At 39.9% G+C, this 22,260-nt stretch overlaps 1 protein-coding gene across 1 annotated transcript in view; it reads left to right on the top strand.

Moving 5' to 3' along the window:
- The window catches only part of LOC110043408 (transcription initiation factor TFIID subunit 1-like), a 31,032-nt gene extending 9,201 nt beyond the window's left edge, over positions 1-21,831 (top strand). The window contains exons 11-46 of the mRNA XM_089274040.1: positions 726-858; positions 1,212-1,258; positions 2,081-2,254; positions 2,593-2,766; positions 3,188-3,295; positions 4,795-4,880; positions 4,991-5,105; positions 5,387-5,528; positions 6,591-6,721; positions 7,387-7,467; positions 7,897-8,046; positions 8,190-8,321; positions 8,757-8,835; positions 9,075-9,171; positions 9,543-9,666; positions 10,048-10,125; positions 10,328-10,343; positions 10,850-10,938; positions 11,600-11,730; positions 12,450-12,509; positions 12,792-12,882; positions 13,370-13,569; positions 14,206-14,258; positions 14,769-14,815; positions 14,973-15,014; positions 15,105-15,161; positions 15,521-15,613; positions 15,802-15,886; positions 16,297-16,364; positions 16,902-16,964; positions 17,076-17,132; positions 17,745-17,837; positions 18,767-18,851; positions 19,140-19,207; positions 19,796-20,060; positions 20,890-21,831. Coding sequence (XP_089130166.1) covers positions 726-858; positions 1,212-1,258; positions 2,081-2,254; positions 2,593-2,766; positions 3,188-3,295; positions 4,795-4,880; positions 4,991-5,105; positions 5,387-5,528; positions 6,591-6,721; positions 7,387-7,467; positions 7,897-8,046; positions 8,190-8,321; positions 8,757-8,835; positions 9,075-9,171; positions 9,543-9,666; positions 10,048-10,125; positions 10,328-10,343; positions 10,850-10,938; positions 11,600-11,730; positions 12,450-12,509; positions 12,792-12,882; positions 13,370-13,569; positions 14,206-14,258; positions 14,769-14,815; positions 14,973-15,014; positions 15,105-15,161; positions 15,521-15,613; positions 15,802-15,886; positions 16,297-16,364; positions 16,902-16,964; positions 17,076-17,132; positions 17,745-17,837; positions 18,767-18,851; positions 19,140-19,207; positions 19,796-20,060; positions 20,890-21,248 — 3,873 coding nt within the window. The 3' untranslated portion in view covers positions 21,249-21,831. The remainder of the gene's footprint in view (positions 1-725; positions 859-1,211; positions 1,259-2,080; positions 2,255-2,592; positions 2,767-3,187; positions 3,296-4,794; positions 4,881-4,990; positions 5,106-5,386; positions 5,529-6,590; positions 6,722-7,386; positions 7,468-7,896; positions 8,047-8,189; positions 8,322-8,756; positions 8,836-9,074; positions 9,172-9,542; positions 9,667-10,047; positions 10,126-10,327; positions 10,344-10,849; positions 10,939-11,599; positions 11,731-12,449; positions 12,510-12,791; positions 12,883-13,369; positions 13,570-14,205; positions 14,259-14,768; positions 14,816-14,972; positions 15,015-15,104; positions 15,162-15,520; positions 15,614-15,801; positions 15,887-16,296; positions 16,365-16,901; positions 16,965-17,075; positions 17,133-17,744; positions 17,838-18,766; positions 18,852-19,139; positions 19,208-19,795; positions 20,061-20,889) is intronic.
- Positions 21,832-22,260: the final 429 nt, after the last annotated feature.

Genomic DNA, 22,260 nt, shown 5'->3' with positions numbered 1-22,260 from the left:
TTCGGTTGAAAACAAATTACATTTATTTCTACAAACTTTGTGTTTCAATTCAGTTGAGCGATGGGCTAGCTATTGTTCTTAGTCTCTACTTCATGTTAATGGCTGAAGGGAAAAACTCCAACCTACTTCTAGTCCCAGATTGTTGGCCATGATCTTTGATGTTGCATCTCACCTAGCAAGCGTTTAAGTAGCCTACAGATGGCTAGAAACAGGCAAATTTAAGAAGGTTCTTACTACTATTTGCATCCATCCATGAAGTGTGATGAATTTAGTGTGTAGTTTTACTTTCAAACGCGGATGGTTTTGTCCATTATGTGTCGCTTTTTACCAACAAAACATTGATGGTTGATGTGAAATTTGCAACATTTGTGGCACCATTTGAACAAGTTCTGTTCACATGATATGTAAGTTTTCATGTTTTCTGCGAGGCCAAAACATCAAAGATGAGATGCAAATTCAGGTGCAAATGGGAGACACAAAGCAATTGTTGTTTTTTATGGATCGGCCAAGTGGTAGTCTTAATGTCATGCATGGTGTTCTGGCAAGAGGACTAAAGTGAGTTACCGGTAAGGACTGAGGGTTGGGGAGGCCACATGATCTATTTTCTCCTCAACTCTTGTAATTTGCCACCAATCTCAAACTTAAACCCTGCAATACCAACTATAAACGATGCATTATCACTGAATGGTCATATTTATGAAGTTCTATGTCTTGATTATGTTCAGGAATCCAAGAAATCCAAACTTCTGCTTGGCAAGAACAATGCTAAAGAGGACGAAGAAGAAGTGAAAAAACCACAGGAGCAGCAAAAGGATAAGTTTAATTTATCACATGACGAATACTACACTGCAAAGAACAGTGAGTATCTTTCAAGCTCGAACATTTGATATTAGTTCCCCTCAATCTTTAACACTCATGGCCATGCCATAAATTACAGTGAAACCTTCAATGAAACCTTTTAGCAGATGTTGTGCTTTTCCGATTTTTTCATTCAAACCAAAAATAAGTCTTACCACTCAATTTATCATGCCAAATGTAGTAAATGTGCAAAGTTTGTGAATGAGAATATATACATAAATATTTATATAGCGCCTATCCATGCCTGCTCTAGGCGCTGTACAATTCGCCAAAATGATCTGTACTAATCTTAATAGGGGGCAGATTGATTACAGCATCAACATTGTTTTTTTGTGTTTGTTTCTTCTTTGCAGCATCTGAAACCTCTCTTGATACAAATGGAGGATCAAATCTTGTGCAGGTCCGACACTTCTTTCTGCTTTTTTCTAAACTATACTACAGTAGTTACAGTGTAAGAACTAGCCAAGTTTTCAAGCTGCTTCAGAGGCTACTGTAATTGTCAATATAATATGAGTAATAAAATCCATGTAATAAATCCTTACTGGCCACGCTTGTTCAGTTGAGATTGTTGGATGTTGGCTTGAATCTTTTTTCCATTTTTATGGACCACATCTGCATCTCACTCTGTAAACAGACACACAAAACAAGATCTTGGCCAATATCTAGTCATCTTGACCAAATAGGCTTGGTCAATAACCCATACAACATATAAAGCTTTAGAGATTTTTTTTATTTTTGTCTTTGTTGGTCACAGTTTTATATTGTGGCTGCTTCTTACATATATCTTACGAGACGGATTGCTTTTTAGTTCTTTTTACTCTGATATCACATTGGCAATAGGACAGCTAAATGACTGGTGTGAATACTAAGTTGCAACTCTGTCTAAGGAAATTGATCTCGGTTAGGGGGTGAAAATTCCGAGTGAGACAACTAAAGATAACTTCATACCAAAGATCTCATCAAATACAACCCCATAAATGTCCTGAATTAGTTGAAGCAAACCAATTGGAAAAGTTCTCTGATAGTCAGTGTATTCTCATGACCTGTAAACATCTCTTCAATTTGCACTCCTGACTTCTCTTACTTCATTTTTTTTTGCCAAGCGTGGTGTTTATCCATGTACATGTATATCTACAGCACTTGTTCGTTCATTTAGTAGTTTTATATAATAGTAACATCCATGTAACCTTTTTAGTTAATACATTCTGTTTCTTCTCTACAGCATTCATTGCCTGCCATTGAACTTCAACGGCCCTACTTCCCCACCTGTATGTCTATCCATGATCTGCGAACTTTTCATCGCTCTCCTCTCCGGCGTATCAGCCATGACGCATTATCTAAGCCTGGCAGACATGCTGTGTATGGGCTTTTGAAGGTTATCAAGAAGAAAGCCAGGGTAAGGTCTATGGCTTGATTTGATTTGTGATTAGGAAAACTGTCTCTACTGCATGACCTCTGAACCTGTGCTATGTGAAAATGTGAACCTGGCATTTTCAAGTTTGAATTCAAGAGTAATTTTTATGAGGTTATCCGATTTTCTTTCGATGTTGTTTTGGGTAGTTTTACTGCTCCTCTTCCAGCCATGAATAGAAAATAGCCCAAGAAAATACGCGCGCTGATTGGTTTAAAATCGTGTTTCTATTAAGCAAATAGATTATGAGCTTGAGATTTTTATCACGCATAAGGGTTACTGTTATTTTTAGACTAATTTCAAACTGCTGCATTGTCTTACAGGAACGCGAGAAAGAGCGTTTGGCATCAGGTGGAGGTGAAATGTTTTTTATGAGGACGCCGGCTGATCTAACAGGGATGGATGGTGACCTTGTGTTGTTTGAATACTGTGAAGAATATCCCCCGCTCATCATGGCTGTGGGCATGAATGCAAAAGTCAGAAACTATTACAAGAGGGTGAGTAGGAAAAGATAAATTAGATGCTGATCACTCTTGTAATTTTATTGTTGAAAGTCAACTATATTTTTAAGGAGAAAAGTCACGGGATTTTGAGATATTTTGGCCTCGTCCAAAATTGCCTTTAAACTGAAGGAACTTGAAAATAGAAAAACACCAAAAAGATGATATTAAACCATAAAGGAACAAGGATGGTTAAGGATGGAGAAGATTAACACGGATTACAAACGACGAACTTAAAAAACAAAAAAAAAAGGCTAAACTTTTCAAGAACGCAAACTGTGACGCAGCTCATTTATTAGCCTGGCAAAGTGCTGTGAGGTGTAAATATGCAATGAAAATTAAAGATGGACCTGGTCAGTTTTGCTGGTGCTAGAGGTCTATAAATTGTTGTTGAGTTTCTTATTATTGCTGATGTTAGAAGCCCGGTAAGGATGAGAGTAGGCCAACCTATGAATATGGTGAACCCGTCCCAGTTCATCAGACATCGCCATTTCTCGGACAGCTGATGCCGGGAGAAGCTCTGCAGGTCAGTTCATAGAACTTATGACGTGTCGTTTGTGTACGTGCCGACCGAAAATGTTAAGTGCATGCTCTTGTTGGCACGTGTATTCAAAGAACTGACCAAGTTCAAGTGAACATCAGTCGAATGGAATTCGACAAAACAAGTTTCTCGCGCACGTGACTCTTTTTGTGAACAAGTATTTTTGACTTTACTGTTTTCTGTTAGTTCAGTATGTTTGTTAGTTCGCGCATTTCGCGAAGGAAGTTTGCAAGATCGGAGAATTTTGAAGCGAAACGTAGAGACGTTTCGCGTAGAAACCCACATTGAGACTTAACCCTTTGAATACCAACTACGCATATAACTACGCATATGCGTAATTAATGGTCGTGCTCTTTGTACCACTTGTGACGTCATCAATTTAAATGTCATCAGATATTCTTGATGAGCAGATAGTAGTACTAGGCTAGGCCTTTCCGTGCAATGGTCAGGTTTAGATATCGACGACATTCCGATGTCGCAAATCGAAAAATAACGTTATCAGTTTTGGTGCAAAAACGGTGGTAAAATGGTCCACTACGCCTATCATTGATCAAGGTCCATTTCTGGGCTTCGCCCGTAATTAACATCCAACTTTTCACGGCAGCCAGAAAGAACATACAATGCAAAAAGGTAGCCAGTGTAAAAGGGCCGAGAAAAACAGAAAGGAAAGGGGCAACGAACAAAATTGAGAACGGTTAATAGCAAAAAAAAAAGTCCAAATTTTGGCTTATACGCATGCCCAGAATGGAAATTTTGCTCAATTTTGTACCTAATCCTCGAAAAACCTCTCCTTTTAGTGGAAAAAAAGTTTTCTTAGCAAAACTTAGGCTTATTTATCGTCATGGCAGCTAAAAAACCTGACTAAACGGTTAAAAACGGTATTTTTTGGCGAAAGTTTGGTATTCAAAGGGTTAAGATACGTCGCTGTGAAACCTCTGAAGCGAAATGTCACAAATTAAAACGTGGAGTTGTACAACATATGCAGAAAGAACCCGCCGTTGGAAAGAAACAATAGAAATGAGTAATTGAAGCACAATACAGCAGTACTCAGAGTCAACTTTCGCAGTTGTGATTGTTAAGACTGACTTGGACAGAGACAAAATAAATGATTGAAGTACTGCAGCAGGGACCACTTGCACATTATTTCTTTTTTAGAGAGTTTTTTTGTTAATATATCAAACAGGAGAGTATGTGTTTTGCCACATTCCCAGACACCGCGAAGGAAGTATTTTTGACAAACTTCGAGGTGTTTGGAAATGTGATCAAACACTGACTGGAATGTTTGATATATCTTCTCAATCAAGACTAAGTAGAAAACGGAGAAATAAAATCCTAAAAATCTATTCTACTTAAGATTAGATATCCAAACACCGTCACGGTCATGATCTTTTACGTTTGAACTTGATGAATTTCTTAATATACGGGTATGAGAATAGGTGTTCCACTGTATGTCACATCAGGATTTTATCATCGTTGTTTTACAGGCTTTCGAATGTAACTTGTTCAGAGCTCCCATTTTCCAGCACGGGTTACCCGAGACGGACTTTCTGGTCATCAGAAATCCTTCGGGGTAGGTACCACCATATCATCACGTGTCGTTTGGAGAAATAAGACTGAATTTTCTTTCTACGTAACCGTATTTTATATGAAGCTCTTTTTGACACGATATCATTTATTTAGGTATTGGATTCGTGATGTGAAAACAATATTTACAGTGGGACAGGAATGCCCAAAGTTTGAAGTTCCAGGACCAAACTCTAAAAAAGCCAACATCCACGCCAGGGACTTTCTGCAGGTGAGTTCTAAAGGCCCCGTCTTGACTATGCCGGAGACATTTGAAACGCCACTTTATATCTAATCAATTAACAACTTTTCAGTATTCAAAAAGTGCCGAAACAAATTCGAGTGTCTCATTTACGAAATGCTGACAATCAAAGAACGCAAACCATCTTTGAACGTGCAAGCAGATTCCATCCTTTATTCATTTACTAAGTGATTTCATAAAATGTATTTACCCACTGGAGATGCATTTTTGATGACATGTTGTTAAACAGTTTCACTTACATATCTCCACAGATTTTTATATATCGTCTGTTCTGGAAAAGTCCAGACACACCCAGAAGGATCAAGATGGATGACATCAAGCGAGCTTTTCCTATGCACTCCGAAAGCAGCATTAGAAAACGACTCAAGCTTTGTGCTGACTTTAAAAGAACAGGTTGGTTGCTTGGCTGGCTAGTCGAATTTGTGAAATACGTGCGTGCGTGCGCGGAATTAGCGTGCGTGGGCGTGCGCGTGGACGTGCGTGGGTGGGCGTGGATTAGTATGAGTAGCTGGAGGTGTTGTGAGCGTGCGTGAGTGAGAGGGAGGGAGCAAGAGAGAGCATGCGTAATTGAACGTGTGCAAGAGTTTGTGTGATCACGCGCGTGAGTGAACAAGCAGTCGTTCTAATCTGAATTGCTGGTTTGGAAAGTGCGTTTAGTACAATTAAGTATAGTCAGTTTTAGTGTCTCTAAGATATCACGTTTCAATTGGTTTCTATACAGTATAGAGTAGATGTTGGTTTAGTTACAACATGGCGCAGAACAGTAGGTTTTGGCGGAACAGTGAGATGAAGTAAGTTGACACTGAAGGAATTCATTATTTCAGATTCCCAGGATATGGAGATAGAATCTTTTCCATTTTGGAGTGAGTATAGTACAGTTCAGTGTAGGGACTTAGAGCAGCGTAACTCATAGCTTAGTGTAAGTGTAGCATAGTGCAGCGAAATACAGCAGAACATGCATGTAGGGTAGAAAAACTTCGTTGCTACTAAAGTTAGTTAAGAAAAGAAATCGATTGTAGTATAACAGAGCCGAGTCGAGTATAATAAAAGAATGGCATAGCAAGGTGTAGCATAGCAAAGTATTAGCCATGTTCTAAACGAACAAGGGACTAAAGATTGTAGGTACGAATATTTAAAATCGATTAATTTGAAAAACTGAAACTTGTACATAAAGGAGCATCTAAAGGTTAGTAAGTTTACCAAATGTCAGTGTTTTTGGTACACAACAATGTAAAATGGCACTTTTGAAAAGCTGTGATTTGAGAGAACCTTATATGGTTTGGAGGGACATACATGTACGTACCCAGTCCCTTGCTCGTTTAATTGAAAAGAAAACAAAAACAGTGAATAAGCAGAGAGCGAGTGGTTGGTTAGGTGGATTAGTGAGTGGTTATCTTGCTGGTTATGTGAGTGATTTACCAGCTAACTGATGGCCACACTGGTGTGTCACCTCAGGCACGGACTGTAACTGGTGGGTGCTCAAGAGTGATTTCCGTTTGCCGACTGAGGAAGAGATGCGTGCTTTGGTGTCACCTGAGCAGTGCTGTGCGTTTTACAGTATGTTGGCGGCCGAGCAGAGACTCAAGGTAAGCGTCTGATTTAGCTGAACACAACGATTTGTTATACTGTACATACTCTACTGATCCTCTCTACCTTCACCTCCTCCCTGAGAGGAAGCGTGGCCGAGTGGTTAGGGAGCTGGACTTGAAATCCGGAAGTCACAGGTCCAAGTCTCGCTCTGATCACTAAGCTGGAGTTGTTTCTCGGCAGACCCTAGTTCAACTCCTCGGTGATGCTTGTAAATAGCCAGCTGGTCTGCCTCCCGCCAGTTGGAATTTGTAAGCCTGATGTGTTTATTTGAGATATATCTTTGCATGCCTGAGAACTAGCTGGTTGAAGTTAAGTGCATCGACCACTATAAACATTTAACACTTAACTTTTTGTCAACCCCCCTCCCTTACTGCCGTTAAATGTCCTTCTTCGATGAAGCCTCCCTTAGACAGTGCTGCAGGATTTTCATATTTCAGAATGTTAGTTCTCCTTACTTATTGAAAGAGTTTTCTTATGGGAAATGGTTTTGGGAAATTGATGTTTCATCAGTGTAGACAATATATCCTAGTTAGTAATCATCTTCGTTATTCTCATTACCGGTCTGTTTAATGCAATATTGATATTTTAAGGAGAAAATAGATTTTCATGACTCCTAAGTGGTGTTACAGAGTCAGTGTTGACCTGTTTTCTTGTTTCTCAGGATGCAGGTTATGGAGAAAAGTCTCTTTTCTCCTGTGATGACGACAACGATGACTCTGAAAGTAAAAACATCGACGACGAGGTAACGAGCGAGGTCTTACATTTTGATAAGCCTCGGCAACAAACACATTTATGATAGTTGCATTGGCACACGGCGTTGTGAAGGTATATGAGTTATAAACGGTTGTTGTTTTACTAATGCCTGACTTGAAATCAATCGATACTTCCATATTTTGCGTAGTTCATCGCTTGATTAGCCTGAAAAATGAAAAAACTTAGTCTGCAACAGGTGGTTTAGCGGGGCAAAACGCGATGCGGCATACTCGAGGTTTATTTTTCTTAGCTAATCTCTCGCGTTCCGCACGTGTGTATTCCTCTGCATGCTCTGCACCGCTAAACCGCCAGTTCTGCAGACTGATAAAGTTCTGCTCTGATTTGTTACACCAGGTTACAGAAGCCTTAGCCAATTAATTACAGAGCTTGCTTTAATTAAGTACTGTTTGTATCGTAGGTTCGCACAGCACCATGGAACACTACGAGAGCGTTCATTTCAGCCATGAAAGGAAAATGTCAACTGGCAGTCACAGGTTCGGCGGACCCCACCGGGTGTGGGGAGGGATTTTCCTACGTCAGAGTACCTAACAAGCCCATGGCAAACAAGGTACATTAATGTACATAATTTTGATTTTTCTCACGCGTTTTCGCTCACCCTTGACGCATTGTCAGAGAGTATTAGGTCGGTGTCAGTACTCACTGTGTAAATTTGTTTTTTGTTGTTGCTGTTGCTGCTGTTGTTTTGATTAGGATGATTCAAGCACCAGCTCACCGCAAATACGAAAACAGAAGACTGTTACAGGAACAGACGCTGATCTGAGAAGACTGTCCCTTAAGCAAGCGAGACAAGTGTTAAGGAACTTCAGAGTATCAGATGAAGAGGTAATGCTTTCTTGTACAAATACACCATTTCCCTGTCGCTTTTTTGCTTTTCCACTGGCATCACACGTTTCTTTTACTACCGTACACTACCGCTTATAAGCCGTCCCGCTCAAAAGCCCCTCCGGTTACAGCCCCTGTAAACAAAATAGTTCCATCTACCTGTAAACAAAATACTTCCGATTATAAGCCCGCCTCCATAGTTTAAAATGAAATGAATTCGGTTTATTGTTGTCCTTCAAAGCTTACTTAAAAACCAGTATATGAAAAACGTATTTCAATCAACACTGCCGTAGCTCATGTCGAAAGAGTTTCTTTTTTATTCAACTTATAAGCCTCCTCGGTCGCTTATAAGCCCGGGGGTTATAAGCGACAGTTTACGGTATTTTGCTAACAATTGCTTGCTTGTTTCATTTGTTCGTTTGTTTGTTGGTGTAGATTCGCAAACTTTCAAGATGGGAAGTTATTCATGTTGTTCGCACAATGTCCACAGAGGCGGCCAAGTCTGGAGAAGAAGGTGTGACACCAAGTATAATCTTTGTTTAAAGGAACTAGTCACATTATTGTCACGACATTTTAAAAGTCCCCCTTCAATCCGCGCTAGCGTCACACCGTCACGCTCTGTTTTTTGGTCATTCACTCTCTTACACTTTTTCATAGAATTTTGCTTTGATTTCAATTTGTTTCATTTCTGTCGGCCTAACAACTATTATTTAGCATAATCCTTATGTCAAAGTGTTTCATCGATGACAACAGGTATGAGCAAGTTTGCCAGAGGATCAAGATTCACAATTGCTGAGCATCAAGAACGCTACAAAGAAGAATGCCAAAGAATATTTGACTTACAGAACAGGTACATAGTCGTTTGTGCTGCGTAGTGTGGACAGGACTTTAGTTTAGAATCCTTCAAATATATTATATTGCAGACAAATTTTTCAAGAGGTGAAGGTGTCAAAGTATGCCAAATGCCAATAAATTGTTCATGCAGTTGTTAGGGGCGGCTAATAAGTATGGAAAACCAACTTTAAGAAGAAAGTTGTCAAAGAATTAAATTCTTGACTGTAGTGAAAACTGACAACAAATGTATTTCACTGTCAGTTTGAATGTCCCTCAATAGTTTTATAGGCTAACTGTTTCTAACAAGGAATTAAACCCAGGGAGAAATAAAAACTCGTTTTAAGTGCGCTGACAGCCACATCTGGTCTTGTTTTGTTTCGTCTGTAGGGTTCTATCATCAACTGAGGTTCTGTCCACAGATGAGGAGAGTAGCAGTGATGAAGGAAGTGATATCGATGAATTGGGCAAAAACCTGGAAAGCATGTTAGCCAACAAGAAAACCAGCATGCAGGTCAGAGTCTATACTCTCCTTACTACTTCCGTACCTTTTGTGTAAGTCGTCATGAGAGAATTCAGTTTTCGGTCAAGACTTCTGTGCTGAGATGATCAGGGCTATATTCTTATCACTTGCCCATTTTCCTTCGTTTTTAAAAGGTTGAGAAATTTTAGAATTGAATCACTTTAAGTGATGAAGAATAATATTTCGTGATTACTGAGATTTTTTAATGATTGAAACTATCACTTTTGTCCAAACGGACAAATAAGAAACAGCAGTGTTGTTGTTCTAAAACGTCTTCAACAAACAGAACTAAAATCTGTTTTCTTTCCTTTTCATATTGTGTTTAGTTGTGAAGGTTTTTTCGTGATTTCAACGAGGTTTTCTTTGTTTCAGCTCACTCATGAAGAAGAAGAGGCTGAGAGAAGAGAACTTCAGAAATTATTGAGCGATGACAAACCTAGCAAGGAATCTGTAAGTTGAAACAGCCTTGTATAAATGATTTTACATGCAATGCTACTTACTAAGTTCATTAACTTAAGTTTTGTTCGCGCTCAGTCTTTTCGCCGCTGTGAGAGTATGATACTCAACTTATGCCTTTTATTACGTTCGTGAATAGAATTACTTTGCCATTGACAACAAAGTAAATATCTTATTTCCATTTTTATCTCAACAGAACGGCAAGAATTCAGGTACGGCATTCGCTACTGTATCAGATGTCTTTTATTTCTGGTGTGGTTTTTACTTACTAGTAACACCTAGACAAGCAGTGAACAAAATACAAAGATGTTTTCATTTCTTATAGACGATTCGCTGTGAGTGTTTTTTCCCCCGTTTTTTTGTTTTCATTGATTGCCGTTAAACTATGAAAATCAAAGGGAGGGAGGCACAGTGGCCTCATGTTTAGTGCGCTCGACTCCGGGTCAAGTGGTCCAGGTTTGAGTCCTGGCCGGGAACATTGTGTTGTGTTCTTGGGCAAGACACTTAACTCTCACAGTGCCTCTCTCCACCCAGGTGTATAAGTGGGAACAGGCGAATTTAATGCTGGGGGTAACCCTGCGATGGACCAGCATCCAATCCAGGGGGATTAGAAATACTCCTAGTGGCTTCATGCTGCAGAAACCGGGATAAGCTCCAGCCTGATGGACCACTGAGCTCGTATACAGACTTAACCTAACTACCTCATTCAATATTGCAGGCGAAAAGGGTGGAAAGGAAGGGCTTAAGAAAGATAGCAGAGGAGATGACGATGAAACAGCTTCAGTGACTAGTTATGAATCATCAATGGCAAGTATACAAAGAAAACGCTTAGAATACCGGCCACTGATATCAATAGTTTCAAGTTTGACTTACTTCAATTCAACACCAGTATGTTTGCAACTGAATGAAATAAATCTTCTAAATTAGCCTTAGGTTCAGCTTGCCCTCAAACAAGACTGAATGTCAAATTGAGTTGTAATTTTGGATTTTGCGAGTGGTTTCTTAAACAATAAAATAATTTACAGACCACATTTGAGAGAAACAGCCTCGCTAGAAAAGCCACAGTTAAGGTTTTCATTTTTCCATATACATTTGTCTGTAAAACCGAACCGCAATTTACTGGAAAATTTAGAGACATTTATTTGTATGAAAAATTAAAAGTGCAGTTCCTTGCCTGACAGCAAATCTATATTCAAATTTGACGAAAACACTTTCTGCTGGGTATCTCAGTTTTCCCTGAAACTCATACAATACTCAGAAAGTCTATCACTCTCAACTTATTGGGTATCGAACGTTTTACTTTTCCCACACATTTACTGCAATTTTTGCTCTGTTTGTTCCCCAAGCACGATGGCATCAGAAACCGTGAAAAAGGTCTCTCGTTTTAGTCTGCTCTGATGCTTAAGGGGAGTTTTTTTTTTTTTTTTTTTTTTTAAAGAGGTGTTGACACCGTTTTCTTTTCTGCCAGGTTGGACGTCGTCTTCGAATAAGAAGAACGTTTAAAACAACCGACGGAAAGGAATTTGTTCGCATTGAAGTCGTTAAAAACCAGGCTGTGATTGATGCTTACCTCAAGTTTAACAAGGACAAGAACGTCAAGTACAGTGTATTTGTGAATTATTTTTATCCGTAGTTTTAATCTTTTAATGAGTTACTCTGTTGAAGCGTAGAAAGAGGGGACTGGAGTGGTTGCGAAACTCGGCAAATTCTTTGTTGTATGTTTTTTTTTTTTCTGAGGGCTTTAGTCTCGACCGTGGACAAATCACAGTAGATCTTTATGTGTGTTCGAGCAGGGGGCAAACAGAAAGGTTGCAGTCATGTACTTCAACAAAATGAGTGCGCGTATGCGCGCAAAACAAAGGATTGTACATGGTCGTAAACCTTGCAAGAAAAACCTTTTGATCTCTGCTCGCTCCTGTGAAGTTTACTGGGCTTCATGTCCATTTCCCTTTATTAACTATAGTTTTAGTAATACGAACCTTCTCAGCTGAGCGACATGGGAAAAGTCGCTTTCTAGATGCTTGACACTTAACCTTATTGAGTCGCCAGAAATGCAAAGAGTATAATAAAATTGATAGTTTGAACGTGACGGATTCAGTGAAGGGCTTATCCACTGAACAGCAATATTTAGCTCACAGTAAACTCGAATGTAAGCGAATTTAACTTGGTGTTGCTAGCTCTTTAGTCGAGAAATGGCATTTTCTGAAGTAGGGTGGAGAGACTACAATGGGAACATATTTCATAACAAGATACCTTCAAAATGCAATGCGACTCGCAACCTTTGCTGGTTTTTTTTTTTTGTTTGTTTGTTTCTGTAGAGCCCAGTTTGCAAGCAATGATGAGGTCCACAAAGAGGAAATTCGTAGAGAAAAGAGAAGGTAAAGCTTATGTTGGCATTGGGATAGTAAACTTTGACACAACTGGCCCCTCAGGAATAACCCTGATGCATCACTAAATTCCCAATAGTAACTTTAAAGTAAATGTATGGGAATAGGTAAGGAGAATTAATATTTCGAAGTTAGAATGATTTACAAAATGCTTAAGATTTCTTGAAGCTGATTTGATTTTTGGAGCGGTGTGTTTGAAGCCGGTGCTTTTTGGTTTTGTTCATGTTTTTTCAACTTAACGATGGTTTTTTTGTGTGTGTGTGGAAACTTTAGGATTCAAGAACAGTTACGAAGGATTAAGCGAAACGAACAAAAGGAGAAATTGCAGCCAGTTAAAAAGAAGAAAGAAAAGCCACCTAATAATGTAAGTGGAACTGTCTGTAGTTAAGGTTGTGCTTAAAAATTACCAAATAAATGTTAGATGGAGTAGTAACCAGAACACGACCGACGTCCGCCATCGGACGAACAAACGGAGATCAATCATTCATTCATTAATAAGTATTTTTCAGTTCTTGTGGACCGTTTTCCATCTTCGCATTTTCTAGTTACATTGACCGACATTTTCAGGTTAGCGTATGGAAAACTGACGTAAAACATCACACCCCGTTTGCCAGCTTATCTAGCCGGTGTCCACTCGCCTGGGACACCTGTAGTTTTTCTAGAGGAGAGTGGGTTACCCATTTTCAGTTTTCCTGTACATAGGGTCTTTTGCCAGGTAACTCCACAATTGGTGGGGCATCTTTACAAAGTTGCCCTTGATGTTGTAAAATACTGTTTCAAAACGCTATAAATCTGATATAGTCTTTGATTATTCACTTCCTCAGTAACACATTTATTTTTCTTTCGTTTAGTTGAAGTGTGGTGCTTGTGGAGCGATAGGACACATGCGAACAAACAAGAACTGTCCGAACTACCAGGAAGCTAACCCTGGCTCTGTGACAGTAGCCATGACTGACGAGCAAGTGGCTGAAGAAGAACTGAACATGCCCCAGGATGATTTGGTGAAAGTAGAAGGAACGAAAATTACTCTTGGAAAAGCATTCCTCGATCAGTAAGTTTACTAAAGAGAGGTCTCAAAGTTCATAATTGGCACGTGACGTACTTGACGCACGTGACATGAGGGGTAAAGGTTATCATGAAACACGTGCAATGCAGCAGGGAAAGTCGCCGTTGGCTAATAACGATTTGGTTGGCTTGTCGATTGGTTGGTTTTTTGAGAAGAAGGAAAAATCTTTACTGTGATTGGTTAATTTCTTGTCGGGCGAAACCAATCACAGCAAGCAACAAGAAACCTGAGGTAAAGTAAGGTTAAGGTAAAGTCTGCATACAAGCCAAGTGGCCCATCAGGCCGGAGTTTATCTTCGGTTTCTGTAGCATGAAGCGATTAAGAGTATTTCTACTCCCCCTGGATGGGATGCTAGTCCATCGCAGGGTTACCCCCAACATTAAATTCGCCGGTACCCATTTATATACTTGGGTGGAGAGAGGCACTGTGAGAGTAAAGTGTCTTGCCCAAGAACGCAACACAATGTCCCTGGCCAGGGCTCGAACTCGGACCGCTCGATCCGGAGACGAAAACACTAACCCTTAGACAAAGTAGTCATGAGTTATTTAAGAAAACCGTTTTATTCATTGTTGTCATTTTGTGGTGGACGTCACTGACCTTGCTTGTGCTGCTTTCTTTCAGAACAAACGAGCTGAAGCGGAAATCACTTGTTCTGCGATTCCCCAAAGAATCTGGTGAGGAAAAAAAAATAGATCTCTCCGAGCTTCCATCAGCATTGGGTATTTTAGTCTAACAGCGCTGATGTTCTGTTATAATGTTATTTGTTGTAAGCGTGATTTTGCTGAGAAACTCACCAGCAAACATAGAAAGCCGGTGGAAAGTTAGTTTCATAATTTTGTGGAACATTGCTCAATAAATAACAAGAGTCCATTAGGAAGTGAAGACCATGAAGGATGCATGTGGCGAGGACAGAATGACTAATACTGTGGACAGTTGCAGGCTAAATTTTCAACTTTGATTCAGATTTCTTTGCAGGTTTCCAAAAAACGCCATGTTTTCAACGTGGAACTTCATTCAGAAATTATACAGTGTAGCTCTACATAATCTGAATTTAGTTCTTATTCAAAAATACAGTTATGAAACATTTTCTTTAGGTTTTGCGTAAGCATAGCCTGAGATAATACTCCTTTCACCTCAGTTTCAATAACGGATTTATTTAAGTGCAATTTTTTTTCCTGTTCTAGTTCGAAAGAAGAGGCGTTCTGGAGTGATGCACTGTGACTATCTGAAGGTATGATGTTTAAATGTACGGCACATCGAACCAAAAGAAACATAAAATTGTCGTCTTTAAACATCACTTTATTAGATGAAATACTTATATCCCTATTATAGTCCTCTTCCTGTGTAAACTTTCCACTGAATTGTTCTGTTTCATTGTGTGTTTGTAGAAACCTCGGAAGTCTATCAACCGTCGTAGGGCAAATCCTGAGGTAGGGGAACTTAATGCTTTAATTTTTGCTGTTGTTTAGACTCCTCTCTTGCCATTTACTAACTTGTTGTATTGTTCATTGTTACATCAGGTGGCTCTGCAAGTTGTTTTTGAGGGAATTCTTAACAAAATGAAAGAAGTTGACGAAGTAAGTGAAATCGTCAGTGCACTGTTAGATGTTGATGGTAAACTGCCCTCCTGAGTCGTCCCTTTTCTTTAAAATCTTCCGAAACTGAAGGAGTGCATTAATGCCATGTGTTATTCATGGGTAGAACGATTTTCTGACTAGTATTAAAAAGTAAGTTTACCATAGAACCAATCACGATGGCACAAAAACAAAATCAGAACTCCCTCTTGTTCCATTTGCCACTATTTCCTCGGAGCACAAATAGCTATATTCTTAAATAACTTTCTTCGTATATCTCTGGTACATTTATCACGCGAGACTATGTGTGGAAATTAGCGCCGAGGCTTTTGTAACTTCGTAGTATTGTTTTCTGTTCACAGACATGGCCATTCCACCATCCTGTATCAGCAAAAACTGTTCCTGATTATTACAACATTGTTAAAATTCCCATGGATCTACAGACAATGCGAGAGGTGCGACATTTTTTAGCTGCCTATTGAGCCCATGAAATAACTAACATTTTAACATAGAAATCTTAAATAGGCTTTTATAAGTGTTCTGTTCCTTAGTCTCGGTTGAACGCTAGTTTCAGTCCAATACAGATAATACGTTCTCATTTCAGTGTTAAACATGGTCATATTTTACTTTTTGCTATCATTAGAATCTTCGAAAGTGTAAATATCTGTCCAGAGAGGAGTTTCTCGAACACGCTTCCTTGATCGTGTCAAACAGTGTTCTGTATAACGGTAAGTGAGTCTGTACGTTTGCAATGAAACATATCGAGCCGTTTCTTCTCGCTGAAGCCAGCTGCTAATCAAAATTACCACAAAATTATTTTTCTGTCTGTTCATCCAACCTCAGAGCGAATCAAACAACCAACGACCACATGCAGGCCACTTTGGCACCCCCGTTTATCTTGACTTTCTCTGTTTCTCACTTGCCCCGCCTATCTTGGCTTACTCTGTTTCTGACTTGCCAGGCTTTACGAAAACCAACACACAGCTCTCAAAAAGAAATAAAAAATTCAATCAAGAACTTACTTGACGTATTGGATCGTAATTATAGGTCTAATTTATGGAGAACCCCTTTGCAAAAGGTACTTGTTTCTCCTTTAAATTCCATAGAGATCGCTGAACTTATCATGTTTCTCTTTTAGGTCCTACGCACACTTACACTGGTTCAGCTCAACAAATGTTGGAAGTCTGTAACAAGGCGTTGAACGAGGTCAGTACATCGGATCAGTGACTGTTTCCGTTTACCCAACAGTGTAGGTAGCGCGTCTGGGTTATCAGCACTGTTTCTGACAGACGGTTTGAAAACTAACGATCCTTGTCAACCAGTAATAGTCCTAAGTTCAACTCCTCGTGAATGACAACCGGTCGGCCTTGAATCAGCCGGAATGTTTAGCATATTAACGTTCATTTTGAATTGAACGGTGAACGAGATCAGGAATAAAATAGGTATACAGATAGTAAGTGAACAAGTGAAGCTTACATGAGAGAAGTTGACGAGGGACACGTGGAGAATGTAACGAAATCCGGCTGAAGAAAGATGAAAACAAAACAGTCTAAGTTGACTTGCTAAATGACTATTAAAATTGATGCCAAAGACAAATTTCTTTGGGGTTAACACATCCATGATAGCAACGTCCAAGACGATTTATGAGCGGAAAAATCATGTTGATTATAAATACCCTATAAAGATCATAACGAATATCATTTGTATGCAATCTAAAACAGTACTAAACGTTCATTCCTTTAGAAAGAAGATGAAATCATTCAGCTGGAGAAAGAGATAAACCCCATGCTTAGCGACGATCCACAGGTAATTGTCAGCAAATGTGAAGTCCTCCTTAGCCGTGAAAAAGATTGCAGTTTACAGTATTTGGGCGTCACAATTAAATGTTCCTAAATTACAAATTGCTGTACTTCACAGATCGCGTTTTCTTTCTTCCTGGAAAATCTCGTCGCACAGTTGAAAGGATTGCAAGAAGTAAGTCGACAAGTTCAAATGTACCTATTACCAAGGAATTTAAAAAGGGGGGGATCACCCCCTCGGTACAGACCGATCCACAGACGATCTCGTGCTTCATGTCTCTGATCACGAAATAACTATGAGGTACCAAGTCTAACACTGACACTGATTGTGGAACTTGCGGTGAAGTGCGCCTACATAGCACTTTCTTCAATGACATACAGATAAACTGAATAAGGGCAATCGATGCATAAATGAGTAGGCCGCACTTTTCCTTATGCGACGTCGACTGAGAAGCGAAAAAAGAAACTGAAAAAAATCGTCCTGCGAAAATTTCTCGCAGCAATTTTTTGTTTCTCGCCCAACCGGTCAAGAGAACAATTACCAGTTGATCTCCAAGACTGCGGGACCGAGGCCGCAGTTTTTGTCTCGAGGCTGCTTAGCAACTGATCGCTCGGTGACAGGGTGACAGTTGCTAAGCAACTAATCGCGCCATGACAGCGTGAGAGCGTTGGCCGGGAGCACTCGCGAGTCCGCGCCCTACTGTTTGATTGATAGTAAAATCGGAAACTTTATGAGTGCTACAACAAAGTTTCTTAGATGTGTAATTTCTTGTTTTTTGTCATTCAGAGTTGGCCTTTCCAGAAGCCTGTGTCGTCTAAGCAGGTGCCTGATTATTACGATGTCGTTAAGACTCCAATCGACCTTCTGACCATCAGACAGGTAAGTCCGCCTCGTAGTGCGGCATTTTTCTAGTTGCCTTTGTATCATGCTCCGACGATCAGTTCACGGGTTTCCCCCGCTTAGGACGGAAGTACAGGGTTTACATACCCTTTATATTAACTACAGCACTTTACTAGTTTTATTTCGCTCAGTATTAATATTTCTGACATAAACTATTTATTTACTGTGTGTTTACTCTCTCCTCTCTTATATTAGTTTTGTTTTTATCCTAAAATAAATGTATCCAATTAAAGGGCTCATAATTAGTTTACTATATTTTGCCCTTCCCACTTTCCTTTCACCGCACTTTATTTTAACAATACGGTATTCATATCGTCAAGTGGAGAAATGAAAAATACAATACCACACAAACACAAGTTTTCTAATGGAATGTTTGAACTCGGTACCTCCCACTTTCACCTCTGAGCTACCTTCTGTAAAAACATGAACGATCATCGCAGTTATGCACACAACTCAAGCTGTTGTGAAATTAAAGCCTGAAAAAACTTCAGGCCTGAACGGGATTCGAACCCAGGACCTCTGCGATCACGGTGCAGTGCTCTACCAACTGAGCTATCAAGCCAACTGGGAGCTGCTCACTTTGTGAGTTCGTAATATACCCGTAGAAGGTGAAGAATACAAGTGAATATATAAAAGATCATATATTAGAACTGGGGAGAAAGATATGAAGATATGATTAATCAATGCAGCTCTATGAGAAAAATTCGGGCCTGAACGGGATTTGAACCCATGACCTCTGCGATACCGGTGCAGTGCTTCACCAGCTGAGCTATCAAGCCAACTGGGAGCTGGTCACTTTGATCAATCATGTCTTAACATCTTTCCCCACAGTTCAAATATATGATCTTTCATATGTCCACTTCAGAGCTATCTTCTGTTCACTGATGTGCCTCTATTTTTCTTCGCAGCAAGTGCAAGGACATGCTTATCAAAATAGGGACGAGTTTATGGAACACGTGAAAATGATGCACAGAAACAGTGTTATCTATAACGGTACGGCTCAATTACACTCCCATGATCACCATCACAAATCTTCCTACTTGGGAAATAGTTAACAAAATAACGTCAGTTTTTTTATGCGTCTGCCATTTTATTGATCATGAATTTCGTCATAACATTGTCTAAGTAGTCTGCGGATTCACCTTGACTATGTCATGACGAAATTCGTGATCAATAACAGGACAGACGCATGAAAAACTGACGTCAATTTGTTAATTTGCAATAAATTACCGCATTAGTTATAAATTTACGCTGGGTAATAGAACTTATTTTTGTTGTCAGGCGAATCACATGAGTTTTCTAAGATGGCCGAGAAACTGATCCAGTTTTGTGAGGAGGCCCTGAGGGAGGTAAGCAAGGTTATGTGCCGATACACACCTTACACTACACCATAGTGAAGTAACCAGGATGATTTGAACTCATTCCTACAGTAGTCCTCTTTCATCGCTCCATCAGTCCAGCAAATGAAAGTTATGGCGAACGCAAACTAAAACATGGCTTGTAATTGACCAGATAACAGTTCCCTGATCGACAACTTTTTTTTACAAGATATGGTGATAAGCCAAAGGTCAAATTGAAGGTTCAGGATTTTCTGTCGGGGTTGTCCTTCCATTAGTCGCATGAGCTGCTTATTTATAGGCACAGTGGCACAGGATGCTTGCCTCCCAACAGAAACACTGCTGTTCGCGTAATTATGTCGGATAGCGTATAGTTGAGGTTTAGGTTTTTCGCACATTGTTTGTCGATCTTCTTTTCACCTGCTCTGTTCTACAGCCAACTAAAAGTATGTAAAACACGAAAAAAATATTCCTTAAATCCTTTTTAATCAAAGCTTTTATTGAGAGCAACAATGACTGCATTCGTTAACTGACATTACCAAGAAATCTCTCCGTTTTGTTCAAATCTCGTTAACCACCTTTATTATCACTATCTTACAGAATGACGAACAGCTATCCAAGTTGGAGAATGAAATTTTACTCACTCCAGGAGACGACACGTCATCGTACGCCGCTAGTCAGCCGCCTTCAGTACCAGGACCGGAGTGGTCAATGGAAAACAGCATGGATGACTTCCCAGAAGACTCCATGAAGGATGAGGAGAGCATGATGGACGTGTTAGACGCAGAGGAACTGGACACGACGAGCGAAGATTACAGGGACTTCAGGGCCAGTCTGAGCACTCCTGTCTCAGCACCAGACCAATGTAAGCTATGCTAGTGGTTATTTTTTCTACTAACCGTATAGATTTAATGCTCATTTTCAATCTAATGTTTTTGCCTGTGTTGTTACGAAGGGTCTCGTGTTATAAACAGGCGGGGGAGATATCCAAGGGTCTTATAAGTGGGATTTCGTGGTTGATATCCTAGAGATGGTAGCGAATTGCGTTGGGGCTAAAATAAAGACCGGCTTCGGACCAGAGAAATAGATCAGACATGTGCACTAAAATATCAAATACATGGCAACTAGGTGACGAGGTAGAAGTGAAATATCATCTGGATATCACCCATTATATTCTTATACATTCGTAAATATTTTATGGTAGTTATATAATCGTAGATAGTTGAGTTTAATATTTATACCCCAATGTCCACACGGAGAAGCGGAACTGATGATGTCTGTATGTCTATGCCTATGTCTTTACAAGAGCAGTTCAGGATGGGGGGAATTGCATAGAAAATTGAAGTCCTGGCCCCAGTTGTTCGAAGGCTGGATAACGCTATCGACCAGATAAATCGCTATCCAGTGGAAAAGTGTCAACAAAAGAAACCACGCTATCCGCTGGATAGTGATTTATCCGGTGGATAACGTTATCCACCTCAGTTCGGCCCATAACCAGGTTCGAAGGCTGTATAATGCTATCCACGGATATATCGCTATCCAGTGAATAACTGTTAACAAAACAAACCGCGCTATTCAATGGATAGTGATTTATTCGGTGAATAGCGTTATCCACATTTCCAACAACTGGGCTTGGAGTTAAGGACTTTCTTCTCCCGCCTGTGCTTATACTTCCCTCGTTATTTTGTCTTTAGCTTCTCGAATGGACGCAGACTTTGACGAAGAGGAAGACGTGGACATCGAGGGTTACGACGATGACGAAAGCACATCACAAAGCTACACAAAACAGGAAAGCCTTGGATCACAACCACAGCTTGGAAGCGAACAAGATTCACAGGACGTTACACAATTTGAGAGCATTTTACTGCAAGATCTTGAACACAGTGAAAGCGAGAGCGACGAGGAAGATGATTTCCCGTTTGGCGATGGAGATGACGAGGAAGAGGAAGATATTGAGGAGGAAGATGAGCAAATCAACTTCTCCCCTGGTGGAGGAGAAAACAATGATACGATAAATAACACAACGGAGGACTTATCGGGCGATGAAATATAAGCTACGACAAAAATAGTTCAATGTTCCGTAGTTGGACTATTGGTGGATTTGCGATTCTTGTTCTCCAATCAAATAAAACCTGTAAGGGGTCTCAACATTACGATGTCAACTCGATATCATGTGACTTCCCATTGCGTGGCAACACCTCCGACACCAACATCCGGGTTCAGTCCCCTCTCGTAAGTTAATGTGCCAGTCATTTTCACTTGGTGTCAGTATCGTATTCGTGCTGTTTAGTATTTATATTTGATTTGATATCCCGAAATTTCATTTCAAAATTTAAGACTAAGAACTTGCCTACAGGAATGATATTAAAGCATACAGGTGGTTTTCGAAAACTGTGACAACTTAAGTCGCGTAACGCAATATTCGTCGACTGGAATGTCACGGTATTGTATTAATTAAAGAGTGTAGTTTTCGATTTACTCATAAGTGGAAAACTCAAGAAAAATTTTAATATTAAGTTATATGAAGTGTCAACGGTATGGCGCGTTTATCCGTGGAGAAAGAAACAAACATAAGCGCGTTGTGTAAATAAATAGCTACCCAAGGTCAGAAATAAAACAAACGATTTGTATTGCTATTGTGTGTATTGCAAGAACTACTGTAGTCATTAGATAGTTTTTGTTTTCATCTTAATCCTACTGCATTTTTTTTTTTAGATTTTATGCACACGCAAGAGAAGATGAATTTCTGATATGGCTACTAACCGCCATATTGAGCAGCGCGATGGTTGGGTACAGTGGCGGTACCAGTCGTGCATGAGGCTGCAGCAAACGCTCAGATAGTCATTTTGCAAGTTAAATATTACGAAAGCTGCGTTACAAAAGAAACATTACCTGTCTCGAAAAGCAACGGGTTTGCACCAAAGTAGGGATCACAAATACGCCATTTCCGAGTTGCCTTTCACCTGTGTCGATCTAAACGAGTCTCCGTGCAAAACCATTCATATGAATCACGTTTATTTTCATGCAAATCAAACTCACTTCCATAGGAAGGTATTGCATGCGGA

This window comes from Orbicella faveolata, unplaced genomic scaffold, assembly GCF_042242905.1.
Source record: "Orbicella faveolata isolate gen_17 unplaced genomic scaffold, um_ofav_v1 contig_35, whole genome shotgun sequence".
In the NCBI taxonomy this organism is placed as follows: Eukaryota; Metazoa; Cnidaria; class Anthozoa; order Scleractinia; family Merulinidae; genus Orbicella; species Orbicella faveolata.
Note: the sequence above shows the minus strand (reverse complement) of the source record. Positions and strands in the feature narration are given on the sequence as shown.